Raw genomic sequence first — 18,715 nt, forward strand, 5'->3', positions numbered from 1 at the left:
GGGAAAGTGAGGATAGAATAGGACATACGGGGACTAGGTCCCTGCTTTGACCTAATTAGTAGTGCATTCATAGTTTGAATATTTGGACAAATTGAATCACATAAAGATGTCTGATTAACTCTGCCACACTTAGGCTGCTAGTATTGATCTCAGTAGTTGTTTTCCTCTCTTTGTGTCATGTATGTCAATGTTTCTCAAGCTCTAGCTAGAGATACTATACGGATAAAGAAAAAGGAGGATGGAGTGAGACATTTGGATTTTACTTCCATTGCATTCAATGGGAGTAAAACCCGGATGTCTCAATCCATCCTCCTTTTTCTGGAGCCATATGGTAACCCTACCCTTAGCTAATCTGGATTTCAGATATCCATATTGAATATTGCTTGAGAGAAATTTCTATACAGTTCATACTGCGCTCTTTGTCCCAAGAAGTTGATGTGAACCTAGAAGGTAATGTTTGGAAACTTTGAGAGGTGAGGAGTGGCCTAGTGGTAGAGCTGCTGCCTCAGTACCCTGAGGTTGTGGGATTGAATACCAGCGCTGCTTCTTGTGACCCTGGGCAAGTCACTTAATCTACCATTGCTCCAAGGTACAAAATAAGTATCTGAATATAAATAAACCACATTGAATGTATAACCACAGGTATCAAGTCCCATCCCCATTTGTAGCCTGCGAAGTACTTGTGTCTTCATGTAGTGAAAGTAGTTATGTGTTAGGTATTTGGAGGGGAAATAAAAGGTTGATATTCAGTGTGCTGCCCACTTAAACCACGTTGAGCATGTTGGGAGCTAAATTTCAGCAGTATTTAACCACACAGTGCTGCTCAGTATAAACTGTGGCACTGTCCAGATAATGCTGGGAAGGTCCAGGAGCAGAGTCTGGAGTTATGCTGGTGCCAGTGATATTCAGTGTTGGTTCATGAATCAAATGTGTCCTTTCAGTTCATACATAGGTAACTGGGCAAATTTTTCACTTTACCAGGTTAGCTATGTGAATCTGGCACTGGATATTGGCCATGTCCACATAATTTGTGCTTGTGATGCAGATAGTACCAGTGTCTAAATATGGCCTAGTACTGCATATACAGGTCTAATTTAATCGGCAGTGATCAATGCTTCAAGAAATTCCAGCTGCTGCCTGTTGAATATTGACCTAAAAGATGTTAAGCTTATTCATATCTTACCGTCCTTAGACGTATGCCAGCATACAACAATAATATAATACTGTAAACATCACAATGTATAAAGATTGAATATTGAAGAACAATTCTAATATACAACTAATACAGTTCATAAAAAGTTTAGACATCAATACATTTTAAAATAAAACATAAATATGCAAAAATGTGTATACAATATATTTTCCAACTAGGATGCAGCCTGTCCAAATATTGAACATTCATAGACATGTGGTGACTTTCCCCAGTCTCAGCACTTTTCAGATGGTCGTCTCTCTTTTACTGTGTATAGGAGCAGCTGAGTGAAGGGAGCTATGGTGGGAGAGGAGGTGAGGCAGGATAGATGAAGCTAAGCCCTAGAACCATAGGCAAAATGGAAATGAAATTTTTGCATTACAGACGTGAACTATATTCCTTTGGAGTGAAAGTCTGTATCATCGAGCCTGGTGCTTTCAAAACACAATTAACAGATCCCAAATACTTTGAAGAGACTATCCAGCAAATCTGGAGCCGCTTGCCAGAGGAAACCAAGGAAAGCTATGGACAAGCTTCCTATGACAACTGTGAGTCTTCTGCTCTCTTTCTAAAGGACAGAGGAAATGTTGGTCACTGACAGATATGGGGAGGGAATCTGTTATCATATTAATGTCATTTATGGGGCTGGTGGACCAAGAGGAAGTGGCAGAGCCTTTAAGGATGTGAAACTGTTTTCCAATTAAAAGGTTTGCTCGCAGCTGGTGATCTTATTCTATTTGTGCATTTTTACACAGATATCAAGAATATTCGTATTATGGTGAATGTTGTCAGTTCCAAACTGACTCTAGTGACAGACTGCATGGAGCACGCTCTGACAGCAGTGCACCCCCACACACGCTACTCTGTTGGATGGGATGCTAAACTCTTCTACCTTCCACTCTCCTACTTACCAACGTCCCTTGTAGACTTCCTGTTACGCTTGATGAAATGAAGCAGCAAAGTCAACCTAGCAGAAATGCTCTGAAATGAGATCCATGATAACTGTGACCTTCATAATGTCAAAGATTTTACTTGTTAACAGAAAGGAATTCATTCTCAGTAGAAAAAATCATGACCTGTTCAATAAATTTATTTTTTCTCTACCCCAAAAGAAGAAATCTTTTTTGAAAAGATCTGTTCCATTGAATATTGTAGGGAATCATTTAATAACAGTATGCACTATATAGAATCGTATATACTCAAATATAAGTTGATCCAAATATAAGTCGACACCCCCATTTCCCCCCCCAAAAGGAGGAAAAAGGTTGTTTTGAATATAAGTCAGGTGACTTAATATTCATGTGCCCTCCCTTCTCAGGCTCTGCACCCTGTCCTCCCTCCCTGCCTGACCCTGTCCGTTATACTTCCACTGCCGATCCCTGGTGGTCCAGAGGTGCAGCGGCAGGAGCGAGCTTTCCACTTAGAGCCTTAGGCCCCTCCCCTACACCTTCCAGGATGCACCGGGAAGGAGAAGGCCCACCATTTTGAAGAAGCGGGTCTGCTGGCCGGAGGGAGTAGGCATCCCTTTGGCAAGCCATCAAATTAAGGTAAGGGGGAGGGAGTGAGGGGGTCATCAGAGGCACAGGGGGCATTGCTTGGTGGCAGAGGGAATGGGGATTTCTCCCAATGCCTTGGGGGAGAGAGTTAGCAGTGTCGGGTTACTGTGTGACTCGGCTGGGTTGTTTAATGGAGTTTGTGTGAGTGACTGATCAGTTTGTCATTGTGGTGTGTTATGTGTTTGGTTACCCTGTCATGTTTTAGGGAAAGGACTGCAGCCCTTTCTGTAGTGTTCAGTTTCCTCAGTTATCCATCATAGGTAGAAACTTGAAAGGAGAAGTAACATGAATTAATTGGATTAAGAGGGTTGCTAATCCAGTGATCTGATAAGCCAAGAGAGGAGTGTATTAATTGATTCATTTCTTTGGGTGAATTGTCTTTGGGAGATGTTTTGAAATGATTAGTGCTGGTGTGGTATTTTGGTTTAACCTATGTTAACAGGTAAATATTCCTGTGGTGTGAGCTCCATCACAGGAGGTTCAACATCTAATTTAGTTTTTTGCAACATGCTGCCACCCTTATCCTTAATTTCTTAGTGGGGTCAGCAGCATGAGGGAGTAGGTGTCACTCCTGCCCAGGGATGTCTCAGAGGTGTGGCAGCAGGAGGGAATGGGAATCCCACCTACCGAGGGATGTCTCTGTGGCGGCAGAAAGAATTGGTCACTCCTCCTGCCATGAACATTCGGGGGGAGGGGCTTCAGGGCTCCAGCAGGAGGGAATATGCATCCCTTCAGCCAGCCAACTATGGGGGGGGATGGGGGCTGTGGCCACTAAACTGATCATGGCAAGGAGATTCCTTTGTCACAATTGGCTTAGCAGCCATGTCTATTTGAAATGTAGACCAGCATTTTGATGGCCTATATTTTAGGTGCCTATTGTGGCCCTAGGAAGTTGCCTAGGGCTGCCTAAGCTCACCGAAGGCCACATCCAGTTGAAACTTAAGAACATAAGAATTGCCGCTGCTGGGTCAGACCAGTGGTCCATCCTGCCCAACAGTCTGCTCACATGGCGGCCCCCAGGTCAAAGACCAGTGCTCTAAATGAGTCCAGTCACTACCTGCATATGTCCAGTTTAGCAGGAACTTGTCCAGCTTAGTCTTGAAACCCTTGGAGGATGTTTCCCCTACAAAAGACTCCGGAAGTGCGTTCCAGCTCTCCACCACTCTCTGAGTGAAGAAGAACTTTCTTATGTTTGTACGGAATCTATCCCCTTTCAACTTTAGAGAGTTCCCTCTTGTTCTTTCTAAAATCAAGGGGGGTGGGTCATTAGAGTGGGCAGACTTGGTGGGCTATGGCCCTTTTCTGCCGTCATCTTCTATGTTTCTATGAACTTGTAAATTTAAGGGAAAAATGATATCTATTCAGTACAATATTTTGTTAACGGCTCCCATACATCTTGAAACTTCCTTAAATACCCCTTCTGTGTAGATATTGCTCTTTCTATTTTATATATATGGCATAACAAGTTCCACCAAAAATTATAGTTCAGTCTACTCCAGTTTTTTCAATTACATGTAATTTGTTGTATGGCGACCCCCCTGTCATTATAAGTAAAAGCTTGTTATTATTTGAAGATATCTGACTCTTTGCCCTCATTGACATGCCAAATAATATAGTTCAATACTGGGGGAGGGGAGTAATTTCTAGTTTATTATTTAACAATATAAGAATGATAGGGGGAAATTTTATCATATGATACATATGTTTTATATTTGCTACTAGTATTTTAGCCCGTTACATTAACGGGTGCTAGAGTAGACATCTATTTTGGGGTTGTTTTTTTTCTTTGTCTCTTTCTCCTTGGATGCTGTCTGTCTGTCATTCTTTCTGTCTGTGTCTCTCCCTGGCCCCCTGTCTATCTTTCTTTCTGTCTCTGTATTTCTCTGATGTCCCATGCCTGCCTGTCTCTCAGTGGCCCCCTTCCTATGTCCATACTGTCCCATCCTATGTCCTTAGTGCCCTCAGTGCCTTCTATGTCCTTAGTAGCCCAGTTCTTCCTTCCCATGTCCTTAGTGCCCCCAGTGCCTCCTTCCCATGTCCTTAGTGCCCCCAGTGCATCCGTCCTGTGTCCTTAGTGCCCCCAGTGCCTCCTTCCTCTGTCCCCCTCACTGCCTTCCAGACTTTGACCCAACCCCACCCCCGAAGCCAGTCTGCCTGCCTCCCTCCCATCCCCCTGTCTAGTAGACCCAATGAGCATCTTTAAATTTGTACCCCCCTCCCATCCCCCCTGTACAGTAGAACCGATGATCAGCCTGTTTCCATCTTCCCCCGCCTCTGCCACCGTGCATCCGCCCCTCCCACAGCGAGATGACCTCGGCGTTTCGTTTCTGGCTCCAGGTAGGTTTGTCAGCTGCGCCTCTGGCCGGGTTGGGGGGGAGGGAAGGAGGCGGCCGACATCCGACTTGGGCCGCCGCGCCGCAGGAAAAGCAGTGTCCAACTTAAAACCCGGAAGGGTTACCTTAAAATAAATCTTTCCGGGTTTGGCTGCCGCGGTAGACATCCGCCTGGGGGGGAGGAAGAGAAAGAGCGGAGAGGCGGCGACCGCTGCGTCTTTCAACAGGGAGCAGGACAGACCATAAGGCGCGCATGCGCACTTCCTATGTGTCGCTACAGCTCACGGAAAACCGGCGCACACATAGGAAGTGTGTATGCGCGGCCTAGCGTTTTATTATATTAGATGGAAGGGTGGGGAGGGAGGGAGGGAGATAAGTTATATAATTTGGATTATTGCTGATTATTAAGTGTTCTATTTAATGTTAAAATGTTTTAACTCACTGTCACACTTATCGTACGTTTTAAAACGAATAAAGATTTTATCAAAAAAATAAAAGGGGGGTATTTTTCACTTACATTGGGTATCACATTATATATATATATATAAATTTTTATTCATTTTCAAACATACAATAAGTGTATCAATATGTAAAGACAAATTAATCATAAATATATCACTTAATAAACATCAACATAATAAATAATATGCTCTTATTACCCACCCATCCTACCCCTTCCTATTATATAATCACATATATTGTATAATGTATAATAATAATAATAAAATTATTCCCCTCCCCCCTCATAATTTAACCTGTAACTTAAGGGGAAAATGTCATCTAATCAGTACAATAAATTGTTAATGGCTCCCACACATCTTGAAATTTCCTAAAACAACCTTGCTGTATTGCAATAAATAATTTAATCTACTCCAGTTCTTCCAGTTATTAGTAATTTGTTGAATGGCAATCCCAGTGATTATAAGTAATAATTTGTTATTGTTTGAAGAAATCTGACTTTTTGCTCTCATTGCCATACCAAACAGCATAGTATCATTTGATAATGCCACCAGGTTTTCTAATAAACAATTAATTTGGTCCCAAATTGATTTCCAAAAAGTCATACTTCAAACTCTTGTGAAACACACTAAAATCTTTGAGACTTGGCTAGAGCACAAGTCTATATTAACCCAAACTGGGTACTATAGAGAGGTACTGGGGGTCTCAGGCGCTCACAGCTATAAGCCCGACAAACCTTTCAAGGCCAATAACCACAAAGTGAGCTATCATTGGTCCCATACACTCTCTTCTTGGGTGATTTTAATTATTTTTGAATATTTTTTTAAACCGTTTAATAATCTTATTTAGTGATCTTAATTTCTTATGCAATACTCTCCCATTTTGGAATATAATCATGAAGTACTTAGCTTAAACATATATGCTTAACGACGGAAGATCTCCGTTTCGCTCCTATTACTTTTAGAAGGGCTTCATCAGGGAAAGCGCCGATAGTAGCACTGCCCTTCTAGAGTATAAGGCTTTGGTACACTTCTGTTTCCTGGCAGAGAAGGTCTGGATCCCTTCTCTTTCCCTGCTGGGTTCCTCCTGTGTACCTCTCTATAGTACCCAGTTTGGGTTAATATAGACTTGTGCTCTAGCCAAGTCTCAAAGATTTTAGTGTGTTCCAAAAAGTCATAACAAATGGACAGTAGAATAACAAATGATCTAAAGTCCCTGCTTCAAGATGACAGTGCCAACCAACATTTATTAGACTTAGAGCTATCCAATTTTTGTAACTGAACAGGGGTCCATAATGCTCTATGTAACAGAAAAAACCATGTTTGTCTCATAGATGCTGACATTGTACATCTCATCCTCCAAGTCCAAATTTGTGTCCATTGAGACGCAGAAATTTGATGCTTGATCTCAATGCTCCAAATGTCTCTCAGACCAGTGTTTAGTTTCTTTTTAATAAGTCCAGTTAATAATTTATACCACTGGGCAGCCTGGTGACCCAGGAAGTCCACCTGAAAGCATAAGAATTCCATACTGTATTGATCACTAAGATTTTTCCATTCAGGGAACCCGGCCTGAATGGCCTGCTTCAATTGCAACCATCTAAAACTTTCTGATTTATTAAGGCCATATTTATATTGCAACTGTGAAAACTCAAGCAGTTTACCATTAGAGATAACATCATCCAATAAACGTATTTCTGCTATCATCCAATGCTTCCAGACGATCTTTTCTCTGCCAATTTGCATCTTGGGGTTTAGCCATATAGATTGATTTCTAGATTTGTAAATTGGAATAGTTGTTAAATTACTTACATAATGCAATGTTTTCCATGTATCAGCTAATATTCTGTTATCTTTACTGTAACTAGGCATTTTGATACTAAGCACATCACAAAGGTGTAATGGAAACATGAGTTGCCATTCTAACCACAACCAATCTGGGAGTTTTTCCATGAGCTCTGGGAGGACCCAATACATACCCTGGCGCAAAATATAGGCTTGATGATACCTATAAAAATTGGGAAAATTTACCCCTCCCTCTGAAATTGGCCTTTGTAAAGATACCAAAGCCACTCTAGGAGTTTTACCCAGCCAAATAAATTTTATAACAAGGCTATTTAATATTTTATAAAAGGACCCTTGAAAATAAACTGGCAACATAGCCATCTGATAATAAACCACAGGCAAAATCATCATCTTAATAGATTGGACTCTCCCCCACCACGAAAGCTGTAAAGGATTCCATTGCTCACACATTTCTGTAACCTTCTGTAATAACGATTTTTTATTTATTTTCATTGTTTCTTCCATCGTATTTTTAATCCAAATGCCTAAATACTTTATTCCATCCTCCCTCCAAAGAAAAGGAAATGAATCAAACAAATCTTTTGTACAGTGGACATTGAGTGGAAGAATTTCTGATTTACTCCAATTTATTTTGTAACCTGAAAATTTTCCAAATTTTTCAATCATTTCAAGTAAGCAAGGAATGGTTGGCTCAGGATTTCTCAAATAGAGCAATATATCATCCGCATAAGCAGAGCCGTTATATTCCCGATCTCTAAGAGGAATACCCTGAATCTCCTTTGCTTGCTGAATGGCTAATAACAAGGGTTCCAATACAATATCAAAAAGCAGAGGAGATAAGGGACAGCCTTGTCTAACCCCCCTCTGTAACCTAAAACCTTCTGAAAAATTATTATTAATATACAATTTAGCAACAGGGGAGCTATACAATGTTTGAACCATTTGTATAAATCCTGAACCAATACCAAACCATTCCAACGCTTGATACATGAAGGTCCATTCAACACGATCAAAGGCCTTTTCTGCATGCAGTTGGCGATTCTCAGCGCATCGGACCTTTTGGTTTATGATATTTTACTCTACAATTTTTTGTGGCATATTTTTAAAACCTTTTTCATTTTGGACCCCCGACGAAGGTTTGTCCGAAACACGGACCGTATCGGGTCCATTGTTTGGTAAAAAGGTTTTTATATATTTATATTTGTCACAATAAATTTCGCCTGCATCTTGTACATATCTAAAGCTAAGGTAATAATCATACGGTAGTGGCTGATGATGTTAAGTCCTTCTCAGATGTCTCTAAGATTTGTGAGATATTTAAGGGTTCTCGGTCTGAAGATTTTACTTTTTGTTGTTGGTTTTGTTCTTTGTCAGGCAAATAATAAACCCGTGAGAATGGTGGTAATGATTCTTCGGGTATCTCCAAAGTTTCCACTAGATATCTCTTAAGCATATCTCTGAGTGTTACCAAATCAAGTCTTGGAAAATTAATTAACCTTAAATTGTTACTATGTGAATTGTTCTCAAGCATTTCAATCTTCTTCCTTAGGTTAATATTATCTTTAACTAGAGTCTCTTGCAATTGTTTCGATGTTATAATTTCCTTTTCTATTTTCTGAATGGATGAGTTAGAGGTGTTCATTTCTTTTCTTAAGTCCTTCAATTCTTTATTATGTTCCTTAATTTTCCCTTCGATTTGTTGAAAAGTAGGAGTTATATTTTTAACAAAACCAGCCATTAAGTCCCAAATGGAATCTAAAGTCACTTCAACAGGTTTAATCAATACAATTGGAGTTTGTGTGAATGTGAAGTGCTCACCATTCTGAAGATTTCCTTCGGGGCTTGTCTTCTGTCCTTCCCCCTCATATTGAGATGTTACTGCCCCAGATATCTCCATGGGGACCCTTGCAGTATGAGCCCCAGCCTCCAAGCTCTCCTGAAGATCCTTCCTTGCCTCTGGAGAGGAGAAAATCTCAGAATCCGGGGTTTCCCCACCCCTGGGAGAGCTGGTAATCTGAGGCTGCGGGGGCGGTGCCCTAACATCGGGGCTTAGAGTAGTGTCGGGCCCAGGAGTGTCCACCGCGGGTTCGCCTCCCTGTGTCCTCAGCAGGCCACCATCTGATGTTGCAGTGACCTCCTGCATACGCCGCAGAAGATCTTGGATATTACTAAGACCGGGGGCTCCAGAACGCCGCGAGGCAGAAGTGGCACTCCGGCCCCGTCTCTTAGTCATCGCGGTAAGCAAAGTACCGCTAGAATTATTCCAAACCGACACTGTTCTGGGACGAGCAACTCAGCGCGTCCTGCTCTCAGTCGCCATCTTGGATCCCTAGCCCAGGTAAGTTGTTTTTCAAAATAAACTTGAGCTTTATTCCTCAAAGTAAAAATAAACATAAAGCTTTGTCAGGATGTTTCTGCTTATAACTGAGACTCAATGTCCATATGGCAAAAACTAAATAAGTTGCTAAAGTCCACATTAATTCATAGTCCATCAGCATGTATCCCAAGAGAAAAGAAAAAAAAAACTCAAAAACTCAAAACACACAAGCTTCAGAGCTGTATCAATTCAGTACAAGTCAGTGCAATTACACTGGCTTCTTCAGCAGCAGAGTGCTGGCCAGACAGTATGCTCCGTGTGGTGTTAATCTGCCATAAAAATTGGCCCTCTATCCCACCACTATGAACACGGGGCTATCCCCGCTGTCCGGGACTGAACAGTTCACTTTCCCCACCAGGGAAAGAACCATAAACTTCCAAAAAGAAAATAAGTTCCAAAAATACAGTCCAAAAGAAAACTTCTTTAACTTTTCAGCTGAAAAATTGGAAATCATTTTCGTTATTAGATTATACGTTTTGGTGGAACTCACTATGTATGTATCATAGACTTGAATCATATGCATATGAGAGTAAAATCACACTCCGAATCTCCATGAATTTAAAAAGCAAGAAATCACCCTGGTCATTTTTAGATTCATATGTACGCTCTGCTTTGTAGACACTCCTGTCTTCCCTTCCTTTTCTCCACCTTTCCTCTTTCTTTCCTTTCTCTTTTTATTTTTACTCTGTCTTCTTTCATCTTTTTCTCATACAGTCTTCACAAACAACTCCATTACTCTGAGCTTTTCTTAATACTATGGTCCTTTATAATTAATTTTATATTTATAGATCATATATATACAAAACGTTATCTTATTCTTATGTATTTGAATTGCTCCTTGTATTTTTCAAAATACTCAATAAAAATTTATTGAACTTGGAAAAAAAAAAAAAAAGAGTTCCGGTTCAGCTATAAATCAGAAAAAAAAAAAAAAACTTTTCAGCTGGTTTAAAGATATCCAGCATAGGCAAGTAATTAGAAAAAAACAAACTTTCAAAATCATTATAATAAAGTCAGTCACTTGCCTCTCACACAGCATATCTCCATGGGCTGGGCTTCACTAGGCAATTCAGTAATTGTCTCAGCATTGTCTCCCAGCTCCATATCCTGTGGCTCTTCCAACAGACCAGGAGACATGTCCTCACCAGCCTCTATTAGCTCCATAGACTCTGGAGTTTGGCTGACATTCAGAGCTCTCAGCCCTGAGCGCTGTGACCTGTCCTCTCCAAGTTCCTGCTGCTTCTGACTCTCAAGGAACTGGGTTCTCAGATTAAGGAGTCTGCAGCCCCGCCCCAAACCCTCAGGAGGAAGTGATTTCCTGTTAATCACTCTAGGCTTCCGTGGGGGATGGGAATCCTGCAGTTCTGCTCTCCCACTCCCTCTACAGGACACAGAAGGAAACTCTTTCAATGACTGAAATTGTGCTTTAAAAGGGGGTAATTGCGTTGTGCCTGAACTTGACTTGAGCACTGCTCTAGGGACATTCCTAGCAGGCATAGTCTGCATACCACAATATACAGAGGAGCATCTTAAAAAAGTGTTGTTGAGACCAGCTCTTGATGAGGAATTTATAAAATTCTTTCAAACTTTCATCCATATAATTTCTGTTAATACTATACTTGATTAAAATAGTTATTTTCCATCATATTACATAAATCTCTAAATTAAACTATTTCCATAACCAGCTGTAAAAATAAATGTTTCATTGTATCCTTTAAATTAATATAATTATCTTAAATACATAGGAATTCTCTATGTATTCCCCTTCAATATGACAATTTATCTTCTTTAATCTTACTAATTATGATAAATCATAACGCTAAGAATTCCATTTAAACACTTATCAGGAAATGTACTAAAATTTTCTTTAAATAATAAATACTCCATAGAAGATATTAACTTTATCAAATCATATAATAAAAATAATATATACTAAATATGTTTTTCATATAAATAATTAATTACCTAAGAAATAGAGTCAGTTTATATATTCTTCATCATATCTATAAAATTATTTAACAATTAGTGATTTAATATGAATAATTAAGGATCCTGCTTTTTAATATTATGGCGACATTATAGAAATATATTTCAAATCATTAACTAGAACTTTCACTATTGTATCCACAAATAATCTGATGAATTAAAAATAAGTAAATGTCAAAGTGTTAACAGTATCATAAATATGAGTACATATCTTATGCACCTTTCAACTTCCCAGTGTATGATGCAGGAATCTATGTCATCAATTGCTTAGTTTCTATATTTTCCTAAAGGGCCTGTAGAAAGTCCATTATAGTTCTGTATCCAGCTCTCCAATCCCAGAGAACTCACTCATGCTTCATACTGTAGAAACCATTCAGAGGCTGCTCTGTCATGGCCAACGTCCTTAATACGTTCATATTCAGGCCAGAACAATGTATCACCGATACCATTTTCTATTGATTTAAATATTGATTCGGCCTGGAAGTCATGCACTGGGACTTTTTTTTTTCCCTTTCCATGCAACCATACCTAGCTCGTATAGTCTGCTGAGGTGGTGGGATTGCAGCTCGGGGTTGGTATTCCCGTACGATTCACAGCAACACAGTCTCTTCACTTCCAAAGAATATCTGAGATCCGGTCACCAGAACACTTGCTGAGCGCATAGGACTGCTGGCCCAGCTTGTAGTAAGCTTTGCCAGGCAGGAGCAGGCCGTAGTATGGGCGTCCCTCTTTGACTCCACTGCTTGCAAGATCACCTCCAGCTGTTCCTCTTTCAGCTTCTTAATCACCAAATGGAACCCGAGGTTCGCCCTGACGATCTTCACCACTTTGCCCATGCAGCAGTGGCCGGCGCCATGCGCATGGCTCCTATAGAGTCATCGGACGAGCATCGTTCACTTGGTCCTGAACATGTGGGACGAGAAGACACTTTCCCAGCTTCAAAACGCACATGACGTTTGCAAATCGTAAAGGATTCGGGGGCTGATTCCCAGGCGATCGCCACACAGTCAACACAACCATGGCAACAGAGAATCCAATTCAGCTACTGTTGGGTGAGGATCGCTGCAATATTTCTTCCTCCCAACCCGGAACTGGAAGAACTGATGGCCAGAACAGAGGCAAGGGGCATGGACGATACAGTTTGAGTGGATCAGCAAAAACAGAGCACTGCTTACCTCTCATCCGTCATACCATCTCTTCTTATGCAGATTCTCTATTAGAACAATTTTCCGAGCCTTCTCTATTCCTCCTCCCTCTCTCCTCTTCAGACGGAGGCCCACAACAAAATCCATCATGATGAGCATCACTCTCCAGAGCAAAGAAGAGGAGTGGAGTCTTCAGAACCAGAAGATCTTATGATTCCACCCATAGATTCCTCAGATGACAGCACAATCTTGAACACCTCAATTACATCAGCAGGTATTTCTATTCTAACTTAGAATTTTATCCTGTTTTAAAATGTTTCTAATTGCAAACAGATCCAAATCAGTTGAAAGTTAGTTGTAGCGGCCATCTTTGATGTTAAAATAAATATTAATATATATAATCATTTATTTATATAGTTCTGAATTTCTAATATTTTTCAAATTTAGATTTTTATTCTTACCATTGTTTTAATTCTCAGTTCATGGTTATTTCTTGAGAAGATATGAACCCTTTAAGTTTTTCTGGGTCCTCGAAGAACTAAGACTTATCTTTATAGGTGATTTTCATTTGTGCTGGGTAGAATATTCCATATTTTGCTCCTATTTCTTTTAATGGTTGCCTTAGCTGTAGAATTCAAACAACAAAAGAAGAAAACTGCAATTGTCCAAAAAGATGAAAATCAAGTACAAGCAGAGGACAAAAAGAGGTTCAAGTAAAAATTGACTACCAGACCTTAACTTTCCCAAGGTATTATTTTATTCAAAATATTCTTGAACCTTATTGGGAAAACCGATCAATCATTGGTCATTTGGTAAAGTGACTTATGCTGTGTAAAATATTAATAAAACAATAAAGTGCTTAGAATGCATAAAGTGCCCAAAGATGGAAAGCACTTATCTTTCACGCCCGATGGCTGACCAACCGTTTCATATTTTTCGTCAGGGGCTGTGCTTCCAAATATTTATTGCACATAAATCTAAAGAAAATATATACATAATGAATATTTACTTGAAAAATATACAAAATGTGAAAACCTAACAAACACTAAATTGATAAATAATTCATAAATATTCTAAAAAAAGATATATAACTTAATGCATATTATTCATGGTACAAAACAAGGAGAACTCTTCTGTGGGTTGATTGAAACATACGTCTCATACTAAGATACAATGTAAATGTAAGCCCGAGACCTCGTGTCGAAGGGCAGAAGGTAACACGGGGCTGGTGTGCCTCCGTGTTTTTTGCAGGGAGGGGGGCGGTCGAGGGGCGGAAAATTCTGTGTCGGTGGCTGATTGGCCTTCAGGAAGGCAGAGAGCCATATTTAAATTGATTGGCTGGGAAGGGTCACGCGCGCCGAGACGAGGGGATAAAGGGGAGTAGGCAGTGGAGGACTCAACCGTTTTGGGTCCTCCAGGGTGTTTTTCTCCTACCTGCGGTCTCGTTTTTGGCGTCCACGCGGCGGTGCGGTTGGCGATGGCTGGCGTGCAGCAGTTTGACGCAGCGGAGATTTCCTTCAGGGCCGGTGATTCCCTTATTGAGGACCCGGACGCGCAGGTGGGTGCGGATCTTGGAGCGGCGGGGGGTAGGCCGGAGCGCAGATCCAAGCGTGACGCGCTCTCGGCCATCGTGCTTGCTGGGTCCGCGGGCCGCGCGGGTGGGCGGTCTCCTGTGCCGGGAGTGTCCCAGCTGGTAGCTGCGCCGCGCAAGGCGGCTGGAAAATCTAATCCTGGCGGGCGGGGCAAGTCGAGCGGGCGGCTGCCCGTTCGGCAAGGCAGCAGCAGCTCAGTGGCTACTGGTTCTCTTCCGGGGGCAGGGAGTGCGGTTCCTGCTTCCATCGAGTCTTCGGGGGATTTGTTGGGGCCTGTTGTTCTTCCTCTGTCATCCCCGGGGAGCAGTGGTGGGGAGGTGCATGCGACCCTAGTTTCGGGAGTGGAGGGGTCTGCTCGTGCACAAGAGGGCGTGCGGCAAGTGTCACCTCAGCCTTCCACTAGTTGGGGCGCTGGAGCCTGGGGTGCTGGTTCCGGGGGGCCTTTGGGGTTGCCCTACGGGGCTTTCCCGTGGGGTCCGGTGCAGCAAGGGTGGTATTCGGGGCAGCAAGGCTGGGGTCCGGGTTTGTTTTTTCCTTGCTGGGGCGGGGGTATCCCCCCCGGGTGGATGGGTGGTCCATTGCCAAGTGGGGCTGGGGGCGCGGGTTGGGGGGTGCCTGGGGGTGGTTTCCTGGGCCCTGTTCCTGGTTTTGGTTTTTCTTCACAGAGTCCGATGGCGGTGCAGGAGTCTCCTTGGAGTGCGGCTGGCAGTGTTCCTGGCCCCTCGTCATGCAGTGCCGGGGCAGCTGCGGATCGGCAGCACAGCGAGAGCGCTTCGGTTGCTTCTGCGTCGGAGCCAGTGGCTGTTGGTGGAGGCGCTGCTGGTCCCTCGGCTGATGTGGTGGTTGCTGGCCGCGGCGTCACTGTTGTGGAGTGTCCGTCGGCGTCGGCGTCGGAGGTTGTTTCCGGTGGCATCTCCGTTCCTGTTGAAGGACCTTCTGTTTCGGGTAAGGTGGCGCCTGCTGGGGTTGCTGGGGGGAACACACGTAAAAAGTCGGGAAAGGGGAAGCGTCGGCGCAGGCGCGCTTCCTCTTCGTCTAGCCAGTCGTCGTCCTCGTCCTCCTCTGCTTCGTCGGCTTCCTCTTCTTCGGTCCCTGGGCCGGTGGGGGAGGTGGGTCGCGTGGGAAGTAGTAGTGTGGCTCCGCAGAGTGAGGGTCGGGGTGTGCCAGCGCTGGTTGCTCTGACGGAACTCTGGGAGCGTGTGCCGCGTTCTTTGCGGCGTAAGATTAGACGGCGTTCTTGCATAGACATTTTTCGCCTTATGGAGGGTAGGGTGCACCGGCGGAGTCGTAAAAAGTCGAAGCGGGAGGCGGGTGCTTCCAAGATCTTCCCAGTTGCCCGGTCCATTATCAATTGGATCCGTTCTTTTATGCGGCTGGCTAGTGTTTGGGGGCGCTCACATCCTAGTGATTATGGTTTGTTGTTAGCATATGCTGACTCTGTGCTTGATGCGTACCAGCGCTTCGGTGGCTGGACGTGGTTAAATTATGATGAGGCTTTTAGGGATAAGATGGAGGAGAACTCTCATATGTCGTGGGGTACGCAGGATGTTAACCTGTGGCTTACACATATGTCCTCCAAGGCTGGGGCGGCTTCAGGGAGTGGGGGTCGTGTGCCAGCGGGCGTTTTGGGCGGCGGGCGGCCCTTTCGGTCCGGGATGGGGGTGGGGGCCGGTGGGGGAGCGGTCACCGACGTGTGTTGGAGATTTAACAAGTCGGGCTGCTCTTTCTCCGACTGCAAGTTTCGCCATGCGTGCTCTCAATGCGGGCAGCCTCACCCCCTGCCTAAGTGCCTCAGGAAGCCGGCCGCGGGGCCTGCAGGGGCTGGTAAATAGGAGCACGTCCGGTGTGGTTCCCACGCCGGTTTTGGTGGACGCGTTGGGTCCATGGCTGCGGCGTTATCGGCCTGTGCGCGTAGCTACCTTATTGGAGCGTGGGTTTTCAGTTGGTTTCGAGATTCCGTTTCAGGGTGAGTTGTCGGGGGCGCGGTCGCGCAATGCGTCGTCTGTTATTCATTTGAAGGATGTAGTCCGTGGTAAGCTGAGGGAGGAATTGCGATTGGGGCGAATTGCGGGTCCTTTCCGGGAGCGGCCGTTTCCGGTCATGATGGTTTCTCCGTTGGCGGTGGTGCCTAAGAAGGAATTGGGTAAGTTCCGTCTTATTCACAATTTATCCCGTCCGGTTGGATTTTCTGTTAACGACGGTATTCCACGGGATCTGTGTACTGTGCGGTATTCCACGGTGGACTGTGCCTTGCGACTTATCCTCAGGGCTGGCCGCGGGGCTCTGTTGGCGAAGGTTGATATTCAATCGGCCTTCAGGTTATTGCCTGTGCATCCTCAATCTTACCCTTTGTTGGGTTTTCGTTTTGAGGGTGCTTATTATTACGATCGTTGTCTTCCGATGGGCTGTTCTATTTCGTGTGCGTATTTTGAGATGTTCAGCACGTTCCTTCATTGGGTGGTGGTTCAGCGGTCTGGGTTGTCCGATGTGGTTCACTATCTTGATGATTTTTTGTTTGTCGGTCCTGGGGATTCGGATGACTGTGGGCGTCTTAAAGGAGTTTTCGAAGCAATGGCCGCTGAGTTTGGAATACCTTTAGCGCAGGACAAGTCTGAGGGTCCGGTTACATCCCTGGTTTTTCTGGGGATTGAATTGGATTCTGAGGCGTTGGTAACCCGCCTGCCGGTGGTTAAGGTCCAGCGGTTGCTTGACCTTATTGGGCGTGTGCTATCTGCTCCTAAAGCTACTTTGCATGTGGTTCAGTCCTTGATCGGCTCACTTAATTTTGCTTGCCGGGTTTTGCCCATGGGTCGCGCTTTTTCGCGTCGGCTGGCTGCGTCTACGGCCGGGGTCCGGGATAAGCGCCATTTCTTGCGGCTGTCGGCCGGGGTGCGGGCGGATCTTCGCATGTGGGCCTGTTTTTTACGGGACTTCAATGGCTGCTTGCCCATGCAGGCTCTGGAAGTGTCTAACGGGGATTTAGAGCTATTTTCTGATGCGGCTGGAGGGGCGGGTTTTGGCCTTTACTGTCAGGGCGCCTGGTGTGCTGAGCGGTGGCCCCAGACTTGGGTGGCTCGGGGTATCACGCGTAATATCACGCTTCTGGAGTTGTTTCCCTTTGTAGTGGCTCTTGAATTGTGGCCCGATAAATTGAGGGATAGACGTGTGATGTTCTGGTGTGATAACCTGGGGGTGGTGGAGGTGGTTAATCGACAGACGGCGCACTGCCTGTCGGTGAATGTGCTGGTGAGAGCGTTGGTTTTGCGCTGTCTGCGTCTTAATGTGTTTCTTAGGGCTCGGCACGTGCCCGGTTCGCAGAACGGCATTGCTGATGCTCTCTCTCGTTTCCATTTTTCGCAGTTTCGTCGGCTGGCGCCGGAGGCTCACGAGGAAGGTTCGGTGATGCCGGAGCATTTGTGGAGCCTGGTCGAGAAGGAGTGTGGGAAATGCTCCGTCTGTCGGTAGCGCCTGCTACCTGGTCGCATTACTCCACTGGGTTCCGGGTGGTTTCTACCTTTCTGTTCAGCAGGGGCTGGGTTCCAGGGGATGTGGCCGAGTCCTTTCTTGAGGATTTTGTGCTGGATTCAAGTAGGACTGGGGTCTCTAGGCGGGTGGTGCAGGGGCGGTTGGCTGGATTTGCCTTTTTCTGTCGAGCGTTGGGTTGGAATTGTCCTTCTTCGGGTTTCATGGTGCAACGGTTGCTTCGTGCTTTGGGGAGGGTGGTGCCCGTGAGGCCAGATCCTCGTTTGCCCATTCATCATGCCTTACTCCTACAGCTTTTGTCGGTCTTGCCTGACCTGGCTCACTCTCCTTACGAGTCCTCTCTCTTCAGGGCGGCATTTTCTCTGGCCTTTTTCGGGGCGTTGCGGGTGGGGGAGTTGTTGGTTAGCGCAGCCGACAGGGCGAGAGGGCGTGGGTTGTTAGTTCAACACGTGCAGCTGGGTGATGGTGAGGTCCGAATTTGTGTGGCTAGTTCTAAGACAGATCAGGCCGGCCGGGGCCAATGGTTGGTACTCCGCCAGGTTGTAGGTTGTGTTTCTTGTCCTGTAGCTCGTTTGAGCGAGTTTTTGTCGGTTAGAGTTGCGGTTTCTCCTGTATTTTTTGTTCACGCGGACGGGGCCCCTCTTTCCCGGTTTCAGTTCTTGGCCGTGCTGCGTTTGGCCTTGGTGCGTTGTGGAATGGAGCCGCGAAGTTATGGCACGCACTCATTTCGGATTGGTGCTGCCACCAGTGCTTGTGCTGCAGGTATGTCGGAGGCGGGCATTCGGCG

The 18,715-nt window shown here is 44.6% G+C and overlaps 1 protein-coding gene across 5 annotated transcripts in view; it reads left to right on the forward strand.

Moving 5' to 3' along the window:
- LOC117356901 (retinol dehydrogenase 7-like) overlaps positions 1 to 18,715 on the forward strand; it is a 165,573-nt gene that overhangs the window by 50,850 nt on the left and 96,008 nt on the right. Inside the window, exons 5-6 of one of the 5 annotated variants that reach the window (XM_033936803.1) lie at positions 1,577 to 1,740; positions 1,948 to 2,580. The exons of the other annotated variants lie outside the window; for them this stretch is intronic. Of the exons in view, the coding sequence (XP_033792694.1) occupies positions 1,577 to 1,740; positions 1,948 to 2,144 (361 nt within the window). The 3' untranslated portion in view covers positions 2,145 to 2,580. Of the gene's footprint in view, positions 1 to 1,576; positions 1,741 to 1,947; positions 2,581 to 18,715 lie in introns of those variants that run through there. 5 annotated transcript variants of the gene reach the window in all.

This window comes from Geotrypetes seraphini, chromosome 3 (genome assembly GCF_902459505.1).
Source record: "Geotrypetes seraphini chromosome 3, aGeoSer1.1, whole genome shotgun sequence".
Taxonomy (NCBI): Eukaryota; Metazoa; Chordata; class Amphibia; order Gymnophiona; family Dermophiidae; genus Geotrypetes; species Geotrypetes seraphini.